The sequence below is a fragment of the Amblyomma americanum genome, chromosome 2 (genome assembly GCF_052857255.1).
Source record: "Amblyomma americanum isolate KBUSLIRL-KWMA chromosome 2, ASM5285725v1, whole genome shotgun sequence".
NCBI classification, from domain to species: Eukaryota; Metazoa; Arthropoda; class Arachnida; order Ixodida; family Ixodidae; genus Amblyomma; species Amblyomma americanum.
Window position 1 is genome coordinate 30,520,762 of NC_135498.1, and position 19,767 is coordinate 30,540,528.

The 19,767-nt window shown below is 47.6% G+C and overlaps 1 protein-coding gene across 1 annotated transcript in view; it reads left to right on the forward strand.

Annotated features, from left to right (window-relative positions):
• The window catches only part of LOC144119598 (uncharacterized), a 32,616-nt gene extending 13,578 nt beyond the window's left edge, over nt 1–19,038 (forward strand). Inside the window, exons 13-18 of the mRNA XM_077652174.1 lie at nt 976–1,056; nt 2,304–2,376; nt 3,728–3,819; nt 7,187–7,264; nt 14,948–14,989; nt 19,030–19,038. Of these exons, the coding sequence (XP_077508300.1) occupies nt 976–1,056; nt 2,304–2,376; nt 3,728–3,819; nt 7,187–7,264; nt 14,948–14,989; nt 19,030–19,038 (375 nt within the window). The remainder of the gene's footprint in view (nt 1–975; nt 1,057–2,303; nt 2,377–3,727; nt 3,820–7,186; nt 7,265–14,947; nt 14,990–19,029) is intronic.
• Nucleotides 19,039–19,767: the final 729 nt, after the last annotated feature.

The window sequence follows — 19,767 nt, forward strand, 5'->3', positions numbered from 1 at the left end:
TAATCTGTATTCGGGGCTGCAATCTCATGCCGTGGAATATCAGATGGTTCATAATCTAAATGTTAAAAAAAAATAGATTAATAGGTGCATATTTGCTCCTTTATTTCATTGGCTATTCAGTTGCGCAACCTATGGTTCACTGCCTACTGTGAAACACTTTGTTTACGATGCAGTTATTGATTCGAGTAATGAAGGAGGTTAAGGACAGGAATGAACATTGTTACCGACAAGCGGTAGAGTGTTTAATGAAGAGCTTTACTAGTCACAGAAGGCTACGTGAACAGGCGCTCGAGCGGGAAGATGAACAGCCTATATGGAATCTGGGCATTGGTTGGTTAACTAGCACGACCGCATGACGGCGCCAGTAGAGCGGTTAGCAGTGTGGCGGTACGCATACTTGCTTACATATTTCTTGCAACATCATGGCGCTGCTTGATATGGAATAGAATTTAACTGTCTTTCCAAATACTTGACCAATGAGTGTTTGCCTTTCTTGCCAAACTTACTAGGTTAAAAGAATATTTAGATGGCGTCGCTGACACCACTTTTTGGAGTTCCACTTGCAGGTTTTGTTTTAAGGAAACGGAAGGCATTTATTTTGCCGTTGAGCCCCCGCTCAGGTCAGTTTAAACAAAATATCACAATGATTATAAGGTTATTGGCGCGGTCCTAAATAACCTTCAGCCATGTGTGGTTTTTAAAGGTTTTAGGATACATCATAAAGGCAGTCAGATAATTTTTTTTCCCTTTCCGTGAGAGGCTATGATATTACATTTCGTTCGTCCTTTAAGGGATGTGTACCTCACGGTGTCCTCTGTTCTCGATGCATTCACCTCCCGTCTGCAACGTGTAGCGATCGGCAGCCCACATATGTGTTTCAACAGCCGACCAACTGCAAGCGAAACAAGCACTGGTGAACGACTTAGGACTTCTTGACGTAACCAGTTCTAACTTATGTCTTTCTATTTGTTCCAGCACAAAGTCGAGTCGACTTGCAATGCATTTTGCACTGGCCGTGAGAAATACAAGCCCATTCAGCTTGGAACATCATGTGCTGTGAGTTCGGGGGAAAATAGCAACAAGGCTTGTCTTTCAAGCGAAACGAGTGCTTTGTGGCAAAAATAATTGCATGGCATACAAACTTGGAATGAAGATTATATTTTGTATAATTGCATTAAAATTTGATGCCTTAGGACACTTTTGCAAGATAGGGTCTTATAAAAACGAAATACGGTAGTGAAGACGTCCGCCCGTGAAAGACACGCTCTACATCAGTACACTAAGTTGCCACACCGCTCTTACGTGCCCTTGAACAGAATGAGCAGGTGCAGGTCACGCAAGATGTGAACGCTTTCCGCGCATATTTTTATGTTTTCCCGCCACTTTAACAAAGCTCTTGCGGTCAACATACGCACGTACAGGAGTTTGTGTATATCCTCTCCGGAGCCATATATAGCGGGGGTAAAGCATCTATGTGACTTCTGCATGCTGACGCCGCGGTGGTTCAGTGGTTATGGCGCTCGGCCGCTGACCCGAAAGACGCGTGTTCGATCACGGCCGTGGCGGTCGAATTTCGATGGAGGCGAAATTCTGGAGGCCCGTGTACTGTGCGATGTCAGCACACGTGAAAGAACCCCAGGTGGTAGAAATTTCCGCAGCCCTTCACTACGGCATCCCTCCTAGCCTGAGTAACTTTGGGACGTTAAACCCTCATAAACCAAACCAAACGTCTGGGTGTGTCTCAGAATATTGAGGAGGATTCAGGAAATAGTGTCTCGATAAACACCATTGAAACCTACTCAGAAATGCGTAGGGGCAGCGTAACAACATTGTCCCGACGCTATCACCTTCAATGTTGTCAGTGGAAATTATTGGAAAATTGGTTTTGGAGAAAGGAAATGGCGCAGTATGTGTCACAAATCGGCGGACACATGAACAGCGCCGTAAGAGAAGGGAAAAGGAGGGAGTGAAAGAAGAATGGAAGAAAGAGGTGCCGTAGTGGAGGGCTCCGGAATAATTTCGACCACCTGGGGATCTTTAACGTGCACTGGCATCTCCAGGCACACGGGCGCCTTTGCGTTTCGCCTCCATCGAAACGCTGTCGCCGCGGTCAGGTTCGATCTCGGGAACTCCTGATCAGTAGCCTGGCGCCCTAACCACTGAGCCACTGCGGCGTGTTGCCAGCGGAATCTGTCATTCCTTAGTTTTGTAGGTATGGCTTTTCCTTTTGTTTTGAATATGTACACTGCGCGTACAAGTAGCGTTGCGCTGCAGAAATTTTATGCGTATTCTTTCTCTTTCAGTTGAAAACTTCCGGGCAGTGGCAACAAGTAACAGAAGTCGGTGAATGCGTACGCGGAAGGTGCTTAGCGAAAGGTACGTGAGTATGAATTGTTAACGCAAAAAAATTAATAGCTGAGACGTCGAAGAAATGGCTGTGGATGAAACAGGAAAAAAAAGAAATATGAATTCATCAAAATATTCTCACTAGAAACAAGTCCACGATGAAAGACAAAAAGAAATGTGGAACGTAAGACAAATCATGGAAGAAAGCAGGGAAAGAAAGAAGGGAAGGAAGTGAAAAGGCGCACTAGACAAAGAGAAAGTTAAAAAGAGGAAGAGAAATCTAGTACACCTTGGTTTACTGCTAAATTAGTAAAATTGGGACATCAGCAGGTGGCTCTAATAAGGACATAATACCACTTCGATAATCACAGTGTAGAATAGTTATGTAATTTAGACCGGCAAACATCTTTCTCGGATAGGCGACGCCCGCGACGTTTCGGCAAGAGCTCCACTCGCGGGTTCACTGGATGACCTCGAGGTGTCTTAGGATGGACCAAAAATGGCATCACTCAACACGCCGTTCATAAAGGTTAAATTGACTCCACGGACGCTGCGATAAGTGAAAACGAGGACCGCTGCATTTTGAGTTTCCAGACGCATGGTCCACAATGCCCCTTTGAAGAACCTTGCGAAGAGGCGACTACGAGACGCGTATGGGAGAAAAACAGCAGCATGCTTATGGCTTCATTGATGATCGTGTATCAAGGGGACGTAGAGATTCGGGGACCAAAGGCGAAGGCTTCCTTTGCTATAGGCGCAGTCATGACCACGGTGCTTTAAACACATCCGCTTGTCAGCTGCAGCTTTCCCACCTCAGTTTCTTTTAGAAAGTAGTGCCATGTCTGTCCAACATTTTATTTTGTTGCACTCGCACTCATCAAAATCACAACAGGGATCTGTAGTCTGTGTATATTCGCCCATTTTCCCATCTGGACAGCTTCTTTTTTTGTTTTGTTTTTCGAAAGAAGAATGGACGAGAAAGCAAGCTTCATAAGCGTTAAGTACCAGCCACCCTAATGATGGCAGGTGTGCTTACGAGCGTCTGTTGCAGAAGGGCTGTTCTGTAGCCAGGCAGACCACCCAGTCGTTGAGGCTTGTTAGAATAGCTTTTTTTTTCTGCAACTCGTAGAAAAGTGCCGAAATAATACAGGACTGTGACGTACATACGTGACACTGAGCACATACATGCTTTCAGCAACGTGTGCACGCTCTTTGATCATTGTTATGTGCTGTCTCCAGGCTCTGTAACTATCCCAGTCAGTTAATGATACCGCAGCTCTGAAGGCAGCTTGGCAGAGTTCACTGTCACTGATTGACCTTTCCGTCTCTTCCTGTTGGATGGATTATATGTATACACACCTCTCTCTTTCGCTGTCCGCAGATCCGATGGAAACTCCGCCGCCGCATGAACAGGTAGACCGTACGCTGCAGAACTGCCGAGATAAAAACTTTGTGACCGTGCTACCAAAACGGGTATGTGCAACATGCAATATATCTCGTGCACGTCTCACCGTAAAATATGCTAAAAAGTTACTTGAAAGAAAATGGCACTTTGAACATTATTTGGTGGATGGTATGAGGGTTGGTGGAGGGCAAGTAATATATACCTTTTTTTATACATTTCCTCAAAGGTCCGCGGGTTAGGGGCATTTGATAGGATGGATTTGACATCTACAGGATGATGGTCTAGATCGCGTTTTTTTAAGTGGAGGGGTTTTATATGTTGTACGTGACGTGACATCACAAGGTCACGTGACCTAGGTGACGATGTAACGAACGGACGGTCACCGCGAGTATGAGCCATTAAAGGCTATCGCCTTAATTGTAACAGGTGCATTTTGAAGGTGGCCTATTATTATTTATTCAGATTTCTTCTCAGGCTACACTGTTTATTCTTTGCGAACTTAGCGCAAAAAATGCCCAATTTCGACGAGCGCGTTCTTTCAGTTGCGTTCGCTCTAGCCCGTTCAAAAGCTTGTGCCCAATTTCTGAGCTCTCCTTTGTCATTACTGTAGTAGAAGTTTGATATAATAGACACTAGAGTCTTGGGTTAAAATATTTGTTGTAGGCACTTAGATATCTCTTAACTGCGGGAAGGCGAAAGCCGTTTGCGACTCATTGCGCTGATTTGAATTTGCCGCGCTTGAATTCATTTCACGACAGAGGAGAAGAGCAGCTGGCGCGAGCGTGGCAGAGGAAGCGGTGACGTCACGCTGCTCATGTCACGTCACGTGATGTCATGTGATCTTAAGGTGACATCACAAGGTCACGTGACCTAGGTGGAGATGTAACGGACGGACGGTCACCGCGAGTATAAGCCATAAAGGCTGTCGCCTTAACAAATATAATTTGGTTGTTTGTGTCAACGCTTTTGTTACTATCTGTGCTATAAAAAACCTCAGAAGACACAAACCAGACGAAACTACCCGAAAGACGCGGGTTCGGCCCCGACTGCGGCGGTTGAATTTCGATGGAGGCGAAATTCTAGAGGCTCGTGTAGTGTGCGATGTCAGTGCACGTTAAAGTACTCCAGACGGTCAAAATTTCCAGAGCTCTTCACTGCGGCGCCCTTATAGCCTGAGCCGCTTTGGGATGTTAAACCCCCATAAGAAGAGCAGACGAAACTAAACTCGCTTACTCAACAGGACCTTGTGTACATTATTAAAGGGGCTGCGAAACACTGCTTGAACGGATGCCGGTCACAGATCAGCTGGATTCTTTATGTCACACAGATGCTGACTCAAAAAAGAATTACGAGAATCGATGCATAATGACGGGAGTTATTCAATGAAGAAATTTCAAAATACAAGCAAACAAAATGCTTCCCTCAACTCGATTTTCGCACAGCTTCCCATTCCCATTTCACTCTCCCAATGATGACACTTAGTGCGACCAATCAAAACGGCCTATCTGAAGACGTGGCGGAAGTTTGCACTCCATGGTTACCTATTCTTTGTAACTCGTTCATGCCAAAGCTGGCAGCGCCGTTTGCATGCTTACAACAACCATGTGAACGCCCAGCTGACCCAGCGATGCTTCATCGTCACGTCGATGGCGCAGAAGGGAACACTGATCAGTGACGTTCCCTTACTTATGGATCCGAACTCGAACGCGAGATACTGCGACGGGGTGACCGCCTGCGCAAGATATCAGACACATTTAGTATAGCGCGCACCCCTCCTGCTTACAGCCAACAATCGCCCGTCGCTCCTAGCGCGCTGGTTGGTCACGGCGAACAAGGAGCGCGCTGTTGACGGGAACGTGGCGCCATCTGTCGCCGCTGCCCGGTGATCCTCCACAAGCTGACGATGCGCACTGCCTGCTATGTGTGAAACGAACGCATCCTTCTTTGGGACCGAAACAAACGCTTATAGAGTGCAATAGCTCGATTGAATCGACTTCGCAAAGCCGCTCTTAGATACATAGAGAGTAGCCCTAAGTGTTGAGTGCTAGGTCGTAGGATGTTCACCGAGAAGCGCAAAATCCTTCGATGCAAAAAGTAGCCAGAGCCTCTGGTGATGTAGTGTTGTTTTACTTGCTTTACAGTGCTTTTATCAGGGCAAAGAAGTTGGTTTTGTTAATGTAATATAAAACATAAAAATGACAAAACGTATCTCTAGTTATTAACACATTTTGCAGTATATTTACTCTTTGTCCAATCATCAAGCTCGCACAAAGTGATGTCATATCCGCTGCTAAAAACCGCCACTTTATGGTGACACCGTCAGCGCCACGAATTTGTTTTTGCGAGCTAATTAAAATATTAGGAACCGCAATATACGCGGTACGACCGATGCTAATAGCATCACTATAACGCATTCTATGCAACAAACAGGCAAAACAATGCACTGAAAATGTGTTTCGGGGCCCCTTTAATAGATGGGTGGATTAAAACTATTTCCACCTATGTAGGAGGCCCCTTAATCCCCGCCCCTGGCACGCAAGCCTAGGGTAGGGGGCCGGGACCTCCGCGACTAAAGACTGCCGAAGATTCATTGGTTCTTCGTGGCTTCAGCCGACAGGCGGACAGTTTGTTGCTGGTCGGCGGGGACCTCGCTCCGCAGCAGGGCCTTCCAGGATTCCCTACTTTCAATGTTGTCCCCGGCGCCCGGAGATCCGGGGCATTCCCAAATTATGTGATCGAGCCCCGCCCCCTTCGCTGCGCAGGTCTTCTTCTTCTTCTTCTTCTTCTTCTTCTTCTTCTTCTTCTTCTTCTTCTTCTTCTTCTTCTTCTTCTTCTTCTTCTTCTTCTTCTTCTTCTTCTTCTTCTTCTTCTTCTTCTTCTTCTTCTTCTTCTTCTTCTCCTCCTCCTCCTCCTCCTCCTCCTCCTCCTTCTTCTTCTTCTTCTTCTTTTTCTTCTTTTTCTTCTTCTTCTTCTTCTTCTTCTTCTTCTTCTTCTTCTTCTTCTTCTTCTTCTTCTTCTTCTTCTTCTTCTTCTTCTTCTTCTTCTTCTTCTTCTTCTTCTTCTTCTTCTTCTGTGGTTGAAGGAAGGATGAAAAGTGTAAAGACACTGGCTTGTCTACTGGAGGGCAAGCCTCCACGCCCACTGCCGGCGTGTCGTTCCTATCGTCTACCTGGGTGCGAAGCCGCCAGACACGGTTTGCAAAATTTTCTGCATGCAATCGTCGCCAGGCTACGGCCTTTTTATTGTTTAAGCTGTGACACGGTAGTGGCAAAAGATGTCCTCCTAAACTTTAGTTTTATGGATGGATGGAAGCATTGACGGCGTAGTGTTGTCGCAGTGATCACATTACTGCACAGACGGTTGTGCATGAAGCAATTTCTCATTACTGGAGAGCGGTGTGAAATACTGACGCACCTGGTTTTAAAACCGTTCCAGCTCGTCGTGGTAGCGTCTTGCCAGGTTGAGTGTAATTTCGGCAAGTTCGAGAAACGCAAGGATGGAGTAAGTTGCTTGGTGAGTGCCTGATTTTCATGCACTGGTCTTTTCTGGAAAGTATATGTACTGCTATTTGCGAGCATATGCAGATTGATGGAACTGCTCAAGATTGTCGTATGTTTCACGACAAACCGAAGAAGGTGTGAACGAAGGCAAGTAAATATAAAGCGGCGGACAAATTCTGCTCACATTTGCTTTATTCTTCAGCGGGCCAATTCGATATATAGCTCTACAGTAAAGCATGAAAATATAATACAGAGAAAGAAAACAGCAAGAATCAAGCTGCGATAACTCTATGCTACACATCCATATGTTGGGTCCTTTCCGATCACGTCGCCATCATGCGTGGTTTCATAGACGTCTTTCAGATTGCGTCCCGCTGTAGGCAAAAACTGTCATTAGCTGCCTAGCTTACTGCATTTTCCAGGTATTAGCATGGTGTGTTTAGGCACAGTATGTAAAGGAACACTTGGTTTGAGCTTAGAACAAACGCACATTTTAATACATTCTTTGGTCCTCTAAAAATAGAGCCAAGCTCATTCGTTGAAGTAGAACCTTCTTGCGGGATAGTTGTTTAATTCCAGAAAAGAGGTAGGAGTGTGTAAAGTAAAAGCTTAATCAATGTGGTCCAGATTTTATGAGACCTTATGTGAATGACAGTAATGTTTATGCGCATGAGTTCATCGCTTATAGAGCGTTTTGCTTTTGGGTCTTGAATAAACAGTGGGATGTCTGCGCCTGTGTTGTTGTTTTCGTTCCTCGCTCTCCTGTCTTGTCCCATTCGCGCAGTACTACCCTTTTTTTTCTGATTCGTTGACTATACAACTAGTTTGAAAACAACATCTGGCGCGGCTCAGGCTCTCACTGGTACACTTAGCGTTCGCTAGAGCTAACGCTAGAGCTAGCTGTGCATTCAAGAGTAACTTTCCAATATTTTTCAGCAATTACAATACCTTAGATACACGAATGGTTCCACGCCATTTGTTGGCGACACTTCAGCACTGTTGCTCACTGAAGAGTTTAACTAAAATAAGGTCATAAAAGTACATTTCCTGACCAGAGGGCAGTTACGGTGTGCCCTATGCCTTCGGTGGCGAATAAAAGTAGGGCGACTGTCCAACCCTCTGGAGTAAGATAAAAAAAAAAAAACGTTAGTATAGTTCTAGCCGACAAAAAACAAAAACGAGCTTAATCTTGCAGATGAGAACTGCTATAGCACGGAATCCGCCTCTTAGCTTGAGCCGAGGATTTTCATGATCCTGCTAAAAAAATTAATACAGGAAATGGCGAGACAAGGATACATTTGCGCCTTGCAGAATCAACACAGAACGGATACAGTCTAGATGACATTACACACTCGGCTGAGTCGAACTAATTACGTTAAAATAAGGGCGTGAAATGGCGTTATGAACAGTTTTGACGTTACTATTTCTTTTCCAGCTGGAGTACAGATATATGACAACAGGAGAAAAGATTTACTCTGTTGGGGTGTGCAAATCCGGCCACTGCACACTTGGAAGACATCCGCGGAACATCACAACGCAGGACTGAAAGTGTTACATGAGAAAGAAAGAGTCTGAAGAAAAAAAAGCGAAATGAATGAGAAAATTTATTGTGGTGAAAAAACTTCTTCCGACGTAGATGGGGCCCTCAGTCCAGGGCACCAGTGACCATTGCCGTCTGGCGAGCTCTGTCAATAGCTGGAGCTGTTTTCCTGGCTTCTATCAAGACAGTGCAATCTCCCACTGCGGCAGCACACAAACACGGGACCAGTGGGAGGCAGCGGTGTCAAACGCCTGTCATCTGTTTTTGTTTGCCTCAGTTTTCAGAATGTGGGAGCTAAAAACATAAAGACAAAGGTGAGCGGAACAAGCGCGAATAGGAAGCGTCGGCAGAGTCGACGTAGCCGTCAGCTGGCACCCATAGGTCATTCGCGCCTCTTTCATTAAATCCAGCATGCACAGGGAAGCACCCATTAGTGTTGAAAGCGGCGCGAAGCGTGGAGCTTGCAAGCCTGTCACACATGACCCCTAAACAAGCCTCGCGCTACCTTCGTGCTCTTCGGGCGGAACTTGCGCTTTTCAGCGACCACTTGAGCACCCCAGGCACGCATCCCGTTTCTCATGCAACTTTCAGTCGTCGGAATGTCTCGCTGGGAAATATCCTGAAATTCGTCAAGTCCCTTACTGAACATCTCGATCACAATAAATTTATTCAGCTATACAAAGCCCTTTACATACTTGTAGTTTTCAAAGGCATGGATTATATGGTTTATTGATATTTAGTGTATGTTAATTTATTGATTTATTCACATACTCAAATTTCCCTTTGAGGCAGGAAGTAAGCAAATCTTTCACCACTCGTCCCTGCTCCCGACTTAAAGCACGCGTCATGAAGCAGAAAAAAAACTTATTATCAAGAAATGAAAGGCGCAGTCACTTTCTCACTTCTTAGTGGACACCTCAACTGCGCCATGACGAAAGAGTCCCAGGAAGCGGGAAGGCGAAGAAGAAACAAAAAGGTGCCGTAGTGGTCGTCTCCAGAATAATTTCGGCCAACTGGGGATCTTTAACGTGCACTGACATCGCACAGCACACGGGCGCCTTTTGCGTTTCGCCTCGATTGAAACTCGGCCGCCGCGGTCGGGTTCGTACCTGGGTACTCCGGATCAGTAGCCGAGCGCCCTCAACAACGCGCCACCACTGCGGGTGACATGAAGCTGAAGAAATTCCTAGTCAACGCCTACCGAGATGCGAGACGATTACTCCGCCTTTCCTTTCCTCAAAAACCATTTTGAACGCGATAGATCATCATCACCAAAAAACTTTATTAACAAACAGAGGAGCACCGTTCCGCGAAAAGCGGTTGTTGTTCTTTTGAGAGGGAGATGTGTGGTGGGGGATAGACGAGCCTTTACTCCCTGTAATGGAGGGTTATTTCATGATAGGTGACGAGCCGGTCCTTAGCGCTACCCCGGTCTACGGTGTGCCCTGCTCGGTTGACGTACGCTCGAGCAATAGAGTGCGTCACTTCGTTGCTGGGGTTGCCTGCGTGAGCTGGCACCCAAACAATCTGAACTGGTCGGGGTTCTGTGGAGCAAGAATTGAGAATTTTTCGGGTGGTAGAATGAATCTGTCCCCGTGCAAAATTCGTGATTGCTGCTTTAGAGTCACTCAGAATGAGTGTGGCAGCGAAGCATCCGGCATGCTGTTACTCTACTCACACGTCAAAATTTGGGAGGCACACACATGCATCGAGTAAATGCAGCCAGACAGAAGGCCGATCTCACGCCGCATATACCACCCGCACCAAAGCAAACTGCTCTCTGAACAGAGACTTGAACGAACGTGGCGGCGGCTGTGCGTGGCGAACATGCGGCTCTTCCACTGTCTAACAGTCCCATGAACACAAAAGATCGCATAGAACCTTAAAACCTTCAATTGTAGGAAAATATCTTATAGTATAGGGCTTGATCTCAATGTCCTTTTTGAGAGTTTGTGGAAGAAAGTCCTAAATAAAAACATGGAATCACGACAAAACACAAAACAACCATCAATAGTCTCTGGCTGCTGACACAGGAGGCAGTTCACTGACCATGGCACAAACGTCCCCTTAGCCCGAAGCATGGCCAAGGTGTAAGGATATATTTTTGCGCTGTGGCCTGAAGCCACGTTTTGACAGGTAGGGTTTACGTGTGAAGTTAAAAAAAAAAACTCTTTGCGGCCCATTAAACACACATCTATTGCATTCGTTTTAATACACAGTTGTCTAGAACGGCGAGGTAAGGCTGCCAATACATTGGTACAGGAAATAGTCTCAATCAAAACTTTTGTCATCTGATTTTTGGAGAGACTGCGTAAGTATTCTAAGGAAAAATGTACAGTGAGGAAATTGAATGTGTCGGCTACTTCCTAAGGAAAACTCCTCAAAGGCTCCTGAAGTGTATGACCAGTGGGCGCAAACGGAATTGGCAAATGGGCGCGTAATCATCTGTTAGGCACAGCTGTGAGAAAATTATGGTTTTCCGTATTAAAAAAAACAACCTCGAAACAATCTGATGGGAAAACAAGTGCCGAAGACCAGCTCGACCCTACTTCAGAGAGATAAACAAGTCTCAAAGCATAGGCTCCCGTTGAGAGCGCCACACTAAAGTCGCAAAAATGCGATGCATCACCTGTACTTTTTCCTTGCACCACTTGCATTACATAAACCTTTGTCCGTAAAGTTGCGATACTGAGTTCATTAAAAAAATGAGCATAACATTTTAATCGTTTGTGCAGCACCCATTCGAAATGGCCTCCCTTAGAGTCTATACACAGCTTACAACGCTTCTTGAGATCTTGGAAAAAGTTGGAAAACGCTTATTTTAGAAGGGCTGTCAGCTCCTTTGTCGTGGCGTCTTGAATGGCCTCCACGTTGCCCATCCAGCGACCTGTTAGGGCTCTCTTCACACCAGGAAACAGGAAAAAAACGCATCGGGAGAGGTCAGGCGAGTATAGCGGATGGGGAAGTACAGTAATTCTGTGCGTGGCAAGAAATTTTGTCACGCTGAGAGCCGTGCGCGGCCTTGCGTTATCGTGGAGAAGGCTGTATTGTCCAGATGCCCATAAGTCAGGGCGACGGCGTCGCAGTGCACCAAGCATGTGTCAGAGCACGCGGATATAAATAATTGCTGATTCATCGTCTGCCCTCGTGGGACGAACTCTTGGTGTATGACACCTCTGGAATCGAAAAAAGCTATCAGCATCGTCTTTGCTTCGGTCTTCTTTCGCCGCACCTTTCTCGACGCCGGTGAGCTTTCTCGACGCCGGTGAGGACCATATTGAAAACACCATGTTTCGTCTTCAGCAATGATGCTGTCGACGAATGCAGCATCCTTCTATGCACCGGAGAGGAAATCAGCGCTCACTGATGCCCGCGTGTCCTTCTGGTCCTGTGTGAGGGAGTGAGGCACAAGACTGACATTCAGTTTTTGTTTACCGAAGTTCTCACGCAAAATTTGATGGCATGTTGTCGTACTAATGTCGAGAGCATCTGATAGCACGCGGACTGTAATGGTGCGGTCTTGCTGTACGATTTCTCTGATCCGAGCCGAGTTGTTTTCATTTCGTGAGGTTGAAGGGCGCCCCTGCCTTTTGTCGTCTTCCACCGACGTTCTCCTCGAAATGAACCTGTTGTGCCACTAGAAAACTTGCGCCCGGGATAATGTCTCGTAGCCGTAATCATCACGTAGCAGCTCATACGTCTGTGTCGCTGTCTTGCCAAGCTTCACACAGAATTTTATGTTTACAGTCTGCTCGAGGTGGACGCCCATACCTCCATATTTACTCACAGTGGAATGCGCAGACGACTAGTGACAACGTATTTTTCTACATGTAGTGTTATATAGTGGCTGCCACAGCAATTAACATAAATACCTCAGGTTAGCCCAAAATGATGGCGCTACACATACGCACCAACATTTTTTGTGGAAATCATTTCTAGAGAGGAAAATAAATCAGTTTCTAAACTTTACGGACAAAGGTAGATAAGCTTCGAAAACAAGAAGATATGGCAGGCAGGCTTGTCCTCATGAAAACGCAGGCAGCTCTCTACACAATTAATCCTGGGCGCTTGCTGTATGATTGAAAAGATTTGAGAATCTTAGTGAGGCCAAATACTGCGATACGGATGCCAGGGAACCACCAAATACTGAAAGTCTTTGGAGTCCAACCTGATGCCTCGGAAAATTCTTGGTTTCGTACCCCGTGTGTCCTAGCCAAAACCTCCTACATTCGTCAAGGTTAAGAGCCGCACCTGAACTCTCACAAAAGTGCTGAGTTGTATGCAAAACCTCGAGCACACTTTTTTATTAGAACAGAAAAGGGGCAACGTGACCAGCATAAGCCAAATTTTTAATTTCTCATTGTGATAGCAAGAAGCCACGAGTTGTGTTTCTGATGACACTAAGACATAGGGGCTCAAGATATAAAGCGAGTAACTAAGGCGATAATGGGCAGCCCCCTGGAACCGATGATAATTTAAGTGGAATAGGTTAGGTTACTGCGCATTTCTGTTCCTGGGAACGGTTCAGGCAAACGGTACCCGCTTTTGAATGCACAAAAAGCTACGATGGACTCTTAAGGTCCTTTCGGGCTGTAATCTGCGAGAACATCCTTTGGCTTAAAGGCGTTAACCATAAATGTTTTTGACATAAAGGTCATTCACGTAAATGCATCTGAACTAACGGCCTTTATATGGATTGCATTTACACTGAAGGCCTTCATCGTAAAGGCCTTGGAACATTGGCTTTTACCACAAAGACATTTGACCTAAAGGCCTCTGCCCTAAAGGCACTTACCTTGGAGGCCTTATTAAAGACCATTGACCTAAAGGCGTTTACCATAAAGGCCCTCAACCTAAAGCCTCTATCATTGCCATTGTCATTAATGACGCTCAGTCATTTAGTAACGTCCTTTAGAATTCCAATACTGCCACTATCACTATCAATATGCTATTCCTATCACTGACTATCCCAATCACTATAACTGCTGCTCTTGTAATGTCTGCTTCATGGCCCATGATCAATCATTATGGTTTACTGCTGACGGCATGCGAGGCCATGACGTTATGAGGTTTTGGCACTTTTCTTGGTCAACGCCACAGGGCTTCGTTGCTGATAGAGAAATTGCACCTCACACAGAAATCCGGACGTTTCTGCGCACAGGGCGTCGATTTCGGCACGGTCATCAGTTTGATTCTTCAGTTCGATTAGGATGAGGTGGCGGTGAAAACTTTAATAATAAATTCAGCCTTATTTTTCAAACTAATGATAGGCTGACTCTTGGTCCCGTGAGGTGGCCGGAAGTCGGTGACGCTCAACGACCTCCAAGGCCCAGCCCACCAGCTGCTTTTGGGCAGCTGGGTCAGCGCTGGACACCGCGATCTCTCATCACTCGATGTCAGTGAGTTGCTATTCAGATGGTGATTGTAGCTGAGAGCATATGTCTAAGATATGATGAAAATCAGCTCGGGGAGCTCCGCATGGTGTGCACTCCGGTGAGATTAGTCCCGTGTGTATGAGGGCTCGATGGGCGGGGGAGTGGAAGGTGCGGGAGTGTAGCTGGCGGCACCTCTTGTGCTCTAGTTTGGTTAGCGATGTGTGTGTATAGGGGGGAGGGGAGGAGGGTTAGTGGAGTCGCTACTCTCTAGAGTGTAGAAAGATTTCGTGGTATGTTGCCATTCTAACACGGGCACTTCTTAGCTCGGCTGCCTGCCCTGCTCGATTGACGTATCCTCGAGTGATGTGATAGGCGGCTTCGTTGCTGGGATGTCCTGCGTGCGCGGGGACCCACATTATTTGGATGGACCGCGGGGGGGGGGGGGGGTTGAGTGGGGGCTAGAATTTTGGTTGCAAATTCCTGAACTCGCCCGTTGCCACGGTTTTGTATAGCACTTTTGGAGTCACTGAAAATCAGTGTGGCAGTGGTGGAGAAGATTGCGAGCGCTGTAGCAGCTCCTTCCGCCGTCCCGTTTGACAAACCCATCTGTTTGCAGCGACAGGTTGTTAGAGACGATGGTAGTAGAGCATGCTGATAGGGTGGGGTATACGGGTTCATCGAAATAGACGGCGTCCCTATGTGTGCTGAAGTGGCTGTGAAGAGCCTGAGCGCGCGCTGCGCTTCTGGCTTGATGGTGAACTGGGTGCATGTTGTTTGGTAGTGGGTGAACTACGAGGAGTCGCTGAATGGTCCTGGGGGTGCGGTGAGTGTGACAAAGATTACTCGCCGGCTTAAGGCCGAGTTTTCGGAGAATACCCTTGAAATATTAAGGCTAAGGCCCTTAAGGTCTGACCCAAAATCCTGTCTGTACATAGTCCATTAAAAGTTATCTGCACCACCTCCACCTCCGCTTCGTAGGGATGGGGGAAAAGTGTTGTGCTGGATGGATGGAAACAACATTTATTAGACGAAAAAATTGGCAGTGTCTTAGCTCGGCTATGCCAGGATATACGTAGCGAGAGGTACGTTTCCCTGGCTGAGCTTGTTGTGGTCACTGTATGTTTAGCAATAAGAGACATTGGGCTCCATCTCGGCGGCTATGCACCGTCTATTACGCTCGGCAGTCTGGCATCTCCGCTTGGCAAGCCGTTCCTCTCTCTTCGGGCATCTCCGCTGCTCTCTTTGCCTTCTTGCGCTCGTTCTCTCTTTGTTGAGTAGCCAACAGCCAGGCGACAACCTCAGGATCTGAAGAGTTAATCTTCTCTTGTCTATACCGCCGTTTAGCAGCCGCTGGACTCTCCTTCTGTGCATCCATATCAAACCTTGTGATGCAGCCACCCATTACATCTCCGCCTTTAATACGCAATGCTGCGCATGCAATGCGCGGTTCCGGTGATAGAGGGGCGTGCGGCGACGGGGAAGCGCACGCCACACCTGCTGCTCCTCTCCGGGTGCATGGTAACGGCGCATGCGCACAACTGCCCTCTCCGGACCACAGCGAAATGCTCGACTGGTAGCCAACTGTAGCTCTCGCTACAAAAAAAAATCCTCCAGGGTGGTCCCCTATACAGGCCCAGGAGTCCACGGGCTTGTGCTTCACATAAAGCCCGATCCACGAGCCATTGCTGTGCTGTGTGCTGAGCCTCTGTGAGTTCGCCGTGTGTGTTGCGAATATCCATTCAAAGAGAATTGGGTTTTGAGGAAAGAAAATGACGCAGTAACTGTTTCACTTATCTCGGTGGACGCCAGGACCGCGCCGAACATCGCGCAGCACACGGGCGCCTTTAGCAATTAAAAGGAAGTGTTCGCGTGAGATATGTCCCGGAAGGTTGAGAGCGGTCTTCTACGTCTGTATGATCAGGGCATTGATCTTTTCCTCTCATTCTCGTGACAGATAGAGCTTGGAGAGAGAGTAAGGCATAAAAATTGAAAATTGGTGTTTGGGGAAAGGAAATGGCGCAGTATCTGTCCCACATATCTATCGGCCGACACTTGAACCGCGACATAAGGGAAAAGGGATAAAGGAGGGACTGAAAAATGAAAGGAAGAAAGAGGTGCTGTAGTGCCTCGAGGGCCCTGGAATAATTTTGACCACCTGGGGATCTTTAAGGTGTACTGACATCCAACAGCACACGGGCGCCTTAGCGTTTTGCCTCCACCGAAACGCGGCCGCCGCGGTCGGGTTCGAACCGTGGTACTCCATACTCGAGGCTGAGGAAGCAGCAATTGCACTCGCCATCACAAAGCAGAGTGACGAGCCCCATGCACACATCATTACAGACTCGCAAGAGGCGTGCAGAAGATACAGCAGTGGACGCATATCCACTGCAGCCATTCACATACTCAAGGCGAGGACAATCACTTTTACGAGATGCTTCATCACGTGGACACCAGGCCATGAGGCTGTACAGGGAACCAATGTGCGGACGCCAATGCCCGAGCATACGCCAACCGGGAGGCGCGCACCAAAGGGGAACTGGACGCAGTCACTAGACGGTATGGAGCCATCTTAGAACACCAACGAGTTCTCCGGAGGACCTACCCGCCTCCCCACAAAGACCTTAGTAAACAGCAGTCGGTTGCCTGGAGACAACTACAGACTAATACATACCCCAATCTGAGTTTACTCAGCAAAATCTATCCATCCACTTATGAAAACAAATGCCCGCTATGCGGTGAACACGCAACGCTTTACCACGTTACATGGGCCTGTCAGAAAATGCAGGCAGCGCCGATAAACAACACACCTACACCGGAGCAGTGGGAGGCTGCGCTGTCCAGCTCGAAGCCTGAAGAGCAGATCAAGCTGATCGACAGGGCTCGCAAGACTGCAAAGGCTGCTGGGGCCTGGACTGAGGGCTCCACCTACGCTGCGAGAAATAACCCTTATGCAATAAAGTTTTTCATTCATTCATTCCGGACCAGTAGTCGAGAGTCCTAACCACTGAGCCACCGTGGCGGGTATTATGGTATACGGCTGATTACAAATTCCTGTATGAGGCGTTGGCGATCATACTACCTCATGCCTCTGTGGCCATTTGCAATTCTTCGAATGAGCCTGCTCGACGCTATAATCGGCTTTCCTTCGACAATGCAGCCAATTTCCCATCGCAACTTAGAAATCGAAGCATGACACCAACCGGAAGTGCCACCGCAGACCCGGAACTATTCTGGAATTGAGAATAAGTTAGCAAATAAAAGAACCGCAGCCAGTTATGCAGCCGCTTGGAATATGCGATAGTGTGATAGGGAGGTTTACTTAGCTTGTGTTCTGAAACATTGAAGAATTAAAGTTCTGGCTTAGATAGAGAAGCGAAATTAAAACCGCTAGCTATGGTAATTCCTACGAAGCATTAGCACCATTTTCTGTTGAACAATTTCGATGAAAACCAGCGCAACTTTGCACGCCTTACGGAAGGATTTGCTGGTGCCATAACGAAGCAACATCCGGTGCAATCGCAGTATAGTCGCTGAACATTGAGCTGCGGTAATCCAGTCAGGCTGGAAGAGCTTCGCCTGGTTATCCAGAGAAAAAACAAAACTTTCTTCACGGAGGTACATGTGCATCTTTTATCCATGCTCAATGGCCTTCTTGTCGACGGGTTTCGGCCGGAATCTTTTCGCGAGAGTCGTATAGTGCTCCTTCTAAAGACTGGTGGTGTGCCGTCCGACCCAAAAGAATGGAGGCCTATCACCCTCCTGAACTCCGATTATAAAATACTAGCTACAATATTAGCACACCGCATAACGTCAGCTCTTCCTGACATAATAAGCAACGCTCAGACATGTGTGCCCGGACGCACATTATTTTCGTGACTGGCTTCAACCCGCGATTTGTTCACATTTGCTACCCGCACGCAGATTTCGGGAGCTTTTATTGCGAAGCAATACTACTTTAGGTCGCACTTCAGCCCGTTCCGTGGCGAGGCGGTGGTAGGCACCATTGACCTTTAGCGTGACCTCGCTGCGTGACGTCACACCACGTACCTAGAGTGACGTCACACCAGCTGTGTAAAAACGGGGCCCCCTCTCACGCCGTCGCGAGGCGAGGCGGTAGCCACCAACGGCGGCCTAACTCCCGCTCCTCTCACCAGGGGCGCTACGGTCGGTGTGATGTCACACCAGCTGTGTAAAAACGGGGCCCCATCTCACGCCGTCGCGAGGCGAGGCGGTAGCCACCAACGGCGGCCTAACTCCCGCTCCTCTCACCAGGGGCGCTACGGTCAGGGTGACGTCACACCAGCTGTATAAAACAGCTCCGCTCCTCTCGCCAAGGCAGTCATACAGCCAGATGTTACGATGGTGCCTACGAACAAGGCAGCTCGGCAGAATGCAAAGAGGAAGCATCAGCGAGCTACGGAGACGGAAGAAGGACGACTTTCTAAGCGGCGTGCCCAGTATGCAGCTCGGCGACAACGTGCAACCTCCTCTGTGGAAACAGCAGAAGCAAAGGAAGAAATTATGCCCGACAGTGAGTCTCCTTCTACTAGTTCAGAACGCGACTAAACGGCAGAGGCGTGTCCAAGAAACCCCGGAACAGCGGCTCGAGAAGGAACGTGCGTTTCGAGAGAAGGAAAACGAAAAGCGAAGAAAACAGCGTGCACAAGAAACACCCCAGCAGAGACAAGAACGTTCGGAGAAAAGACAGGAGAAATCTCTCACCAAGGCTGGCCCTGCTTCGCAATCACCAGGCTTAACCAAGCTAAGCCACGGCCGTTTTTGTTTCCCTATATCAAGAGAAAGCCTTTGATCGCGTTGAACGTGACTACCTTTTCACGGTTCTAGACTGCTTTGGCTTCCCAGGGCATCTGATAGACGTCTTGAGATTGTTGTACACCGTCTTAGCAGCAAGCCTCGCAGTGAACGATCAGATAACCGACCCCATTCTAGTGAGCCGCGGAATACGACAGGGCTGCCACTGTCATCAATTCTTTTCGTCCTTTGCACAGAACCGCTGTTGCAACAAATTTAAAGTTGCAAGTCGATACGGGGCTTTCCTCTCCCAAACTTGGGCGACGTTAAAGTAGCAGCTTATGCCGATGATATTTCTCTGTTTATTAGAAACATTGACAGCTATAGAGCATTTCTGAGGCTCTTTCACACTTACAGCTGCCTGTCAGGTGCACGTCTCAATCCTGCTAAAATACAGGCGTTACGCTTTGGATCTTTTAATGATCAATTTCCCGATGGTGTCCAATGGGTAGGCGGCGCAAAAGTTTTTGGTGTCACGTTCGTCGCCTTCGGTGACGTAGCCCGAGCCACCTGGAACGAAATAAAACGCAAAGCTGTTCAGCGCATCGAAGTCGCAAAATCCTTCGACCTACCTTTCTTCGAACAAGCATAATAGCTTCCTTATTCTACGTCGCAAAAATAGCGCACCCTCCTCGCCGCGTCCTCCAGAGGCTGGCCACAGCGTGTGGATCTTTCTTCTGGGGTGGACACGCAGAGAGCGTTGCAAGAGTTTTTGTCCACTTGCCCACCGTCATGGGTGGCTTCAGCATCCCGGATCTTGAAGTTATGTGTCGCGTATTGGCCTTAAGG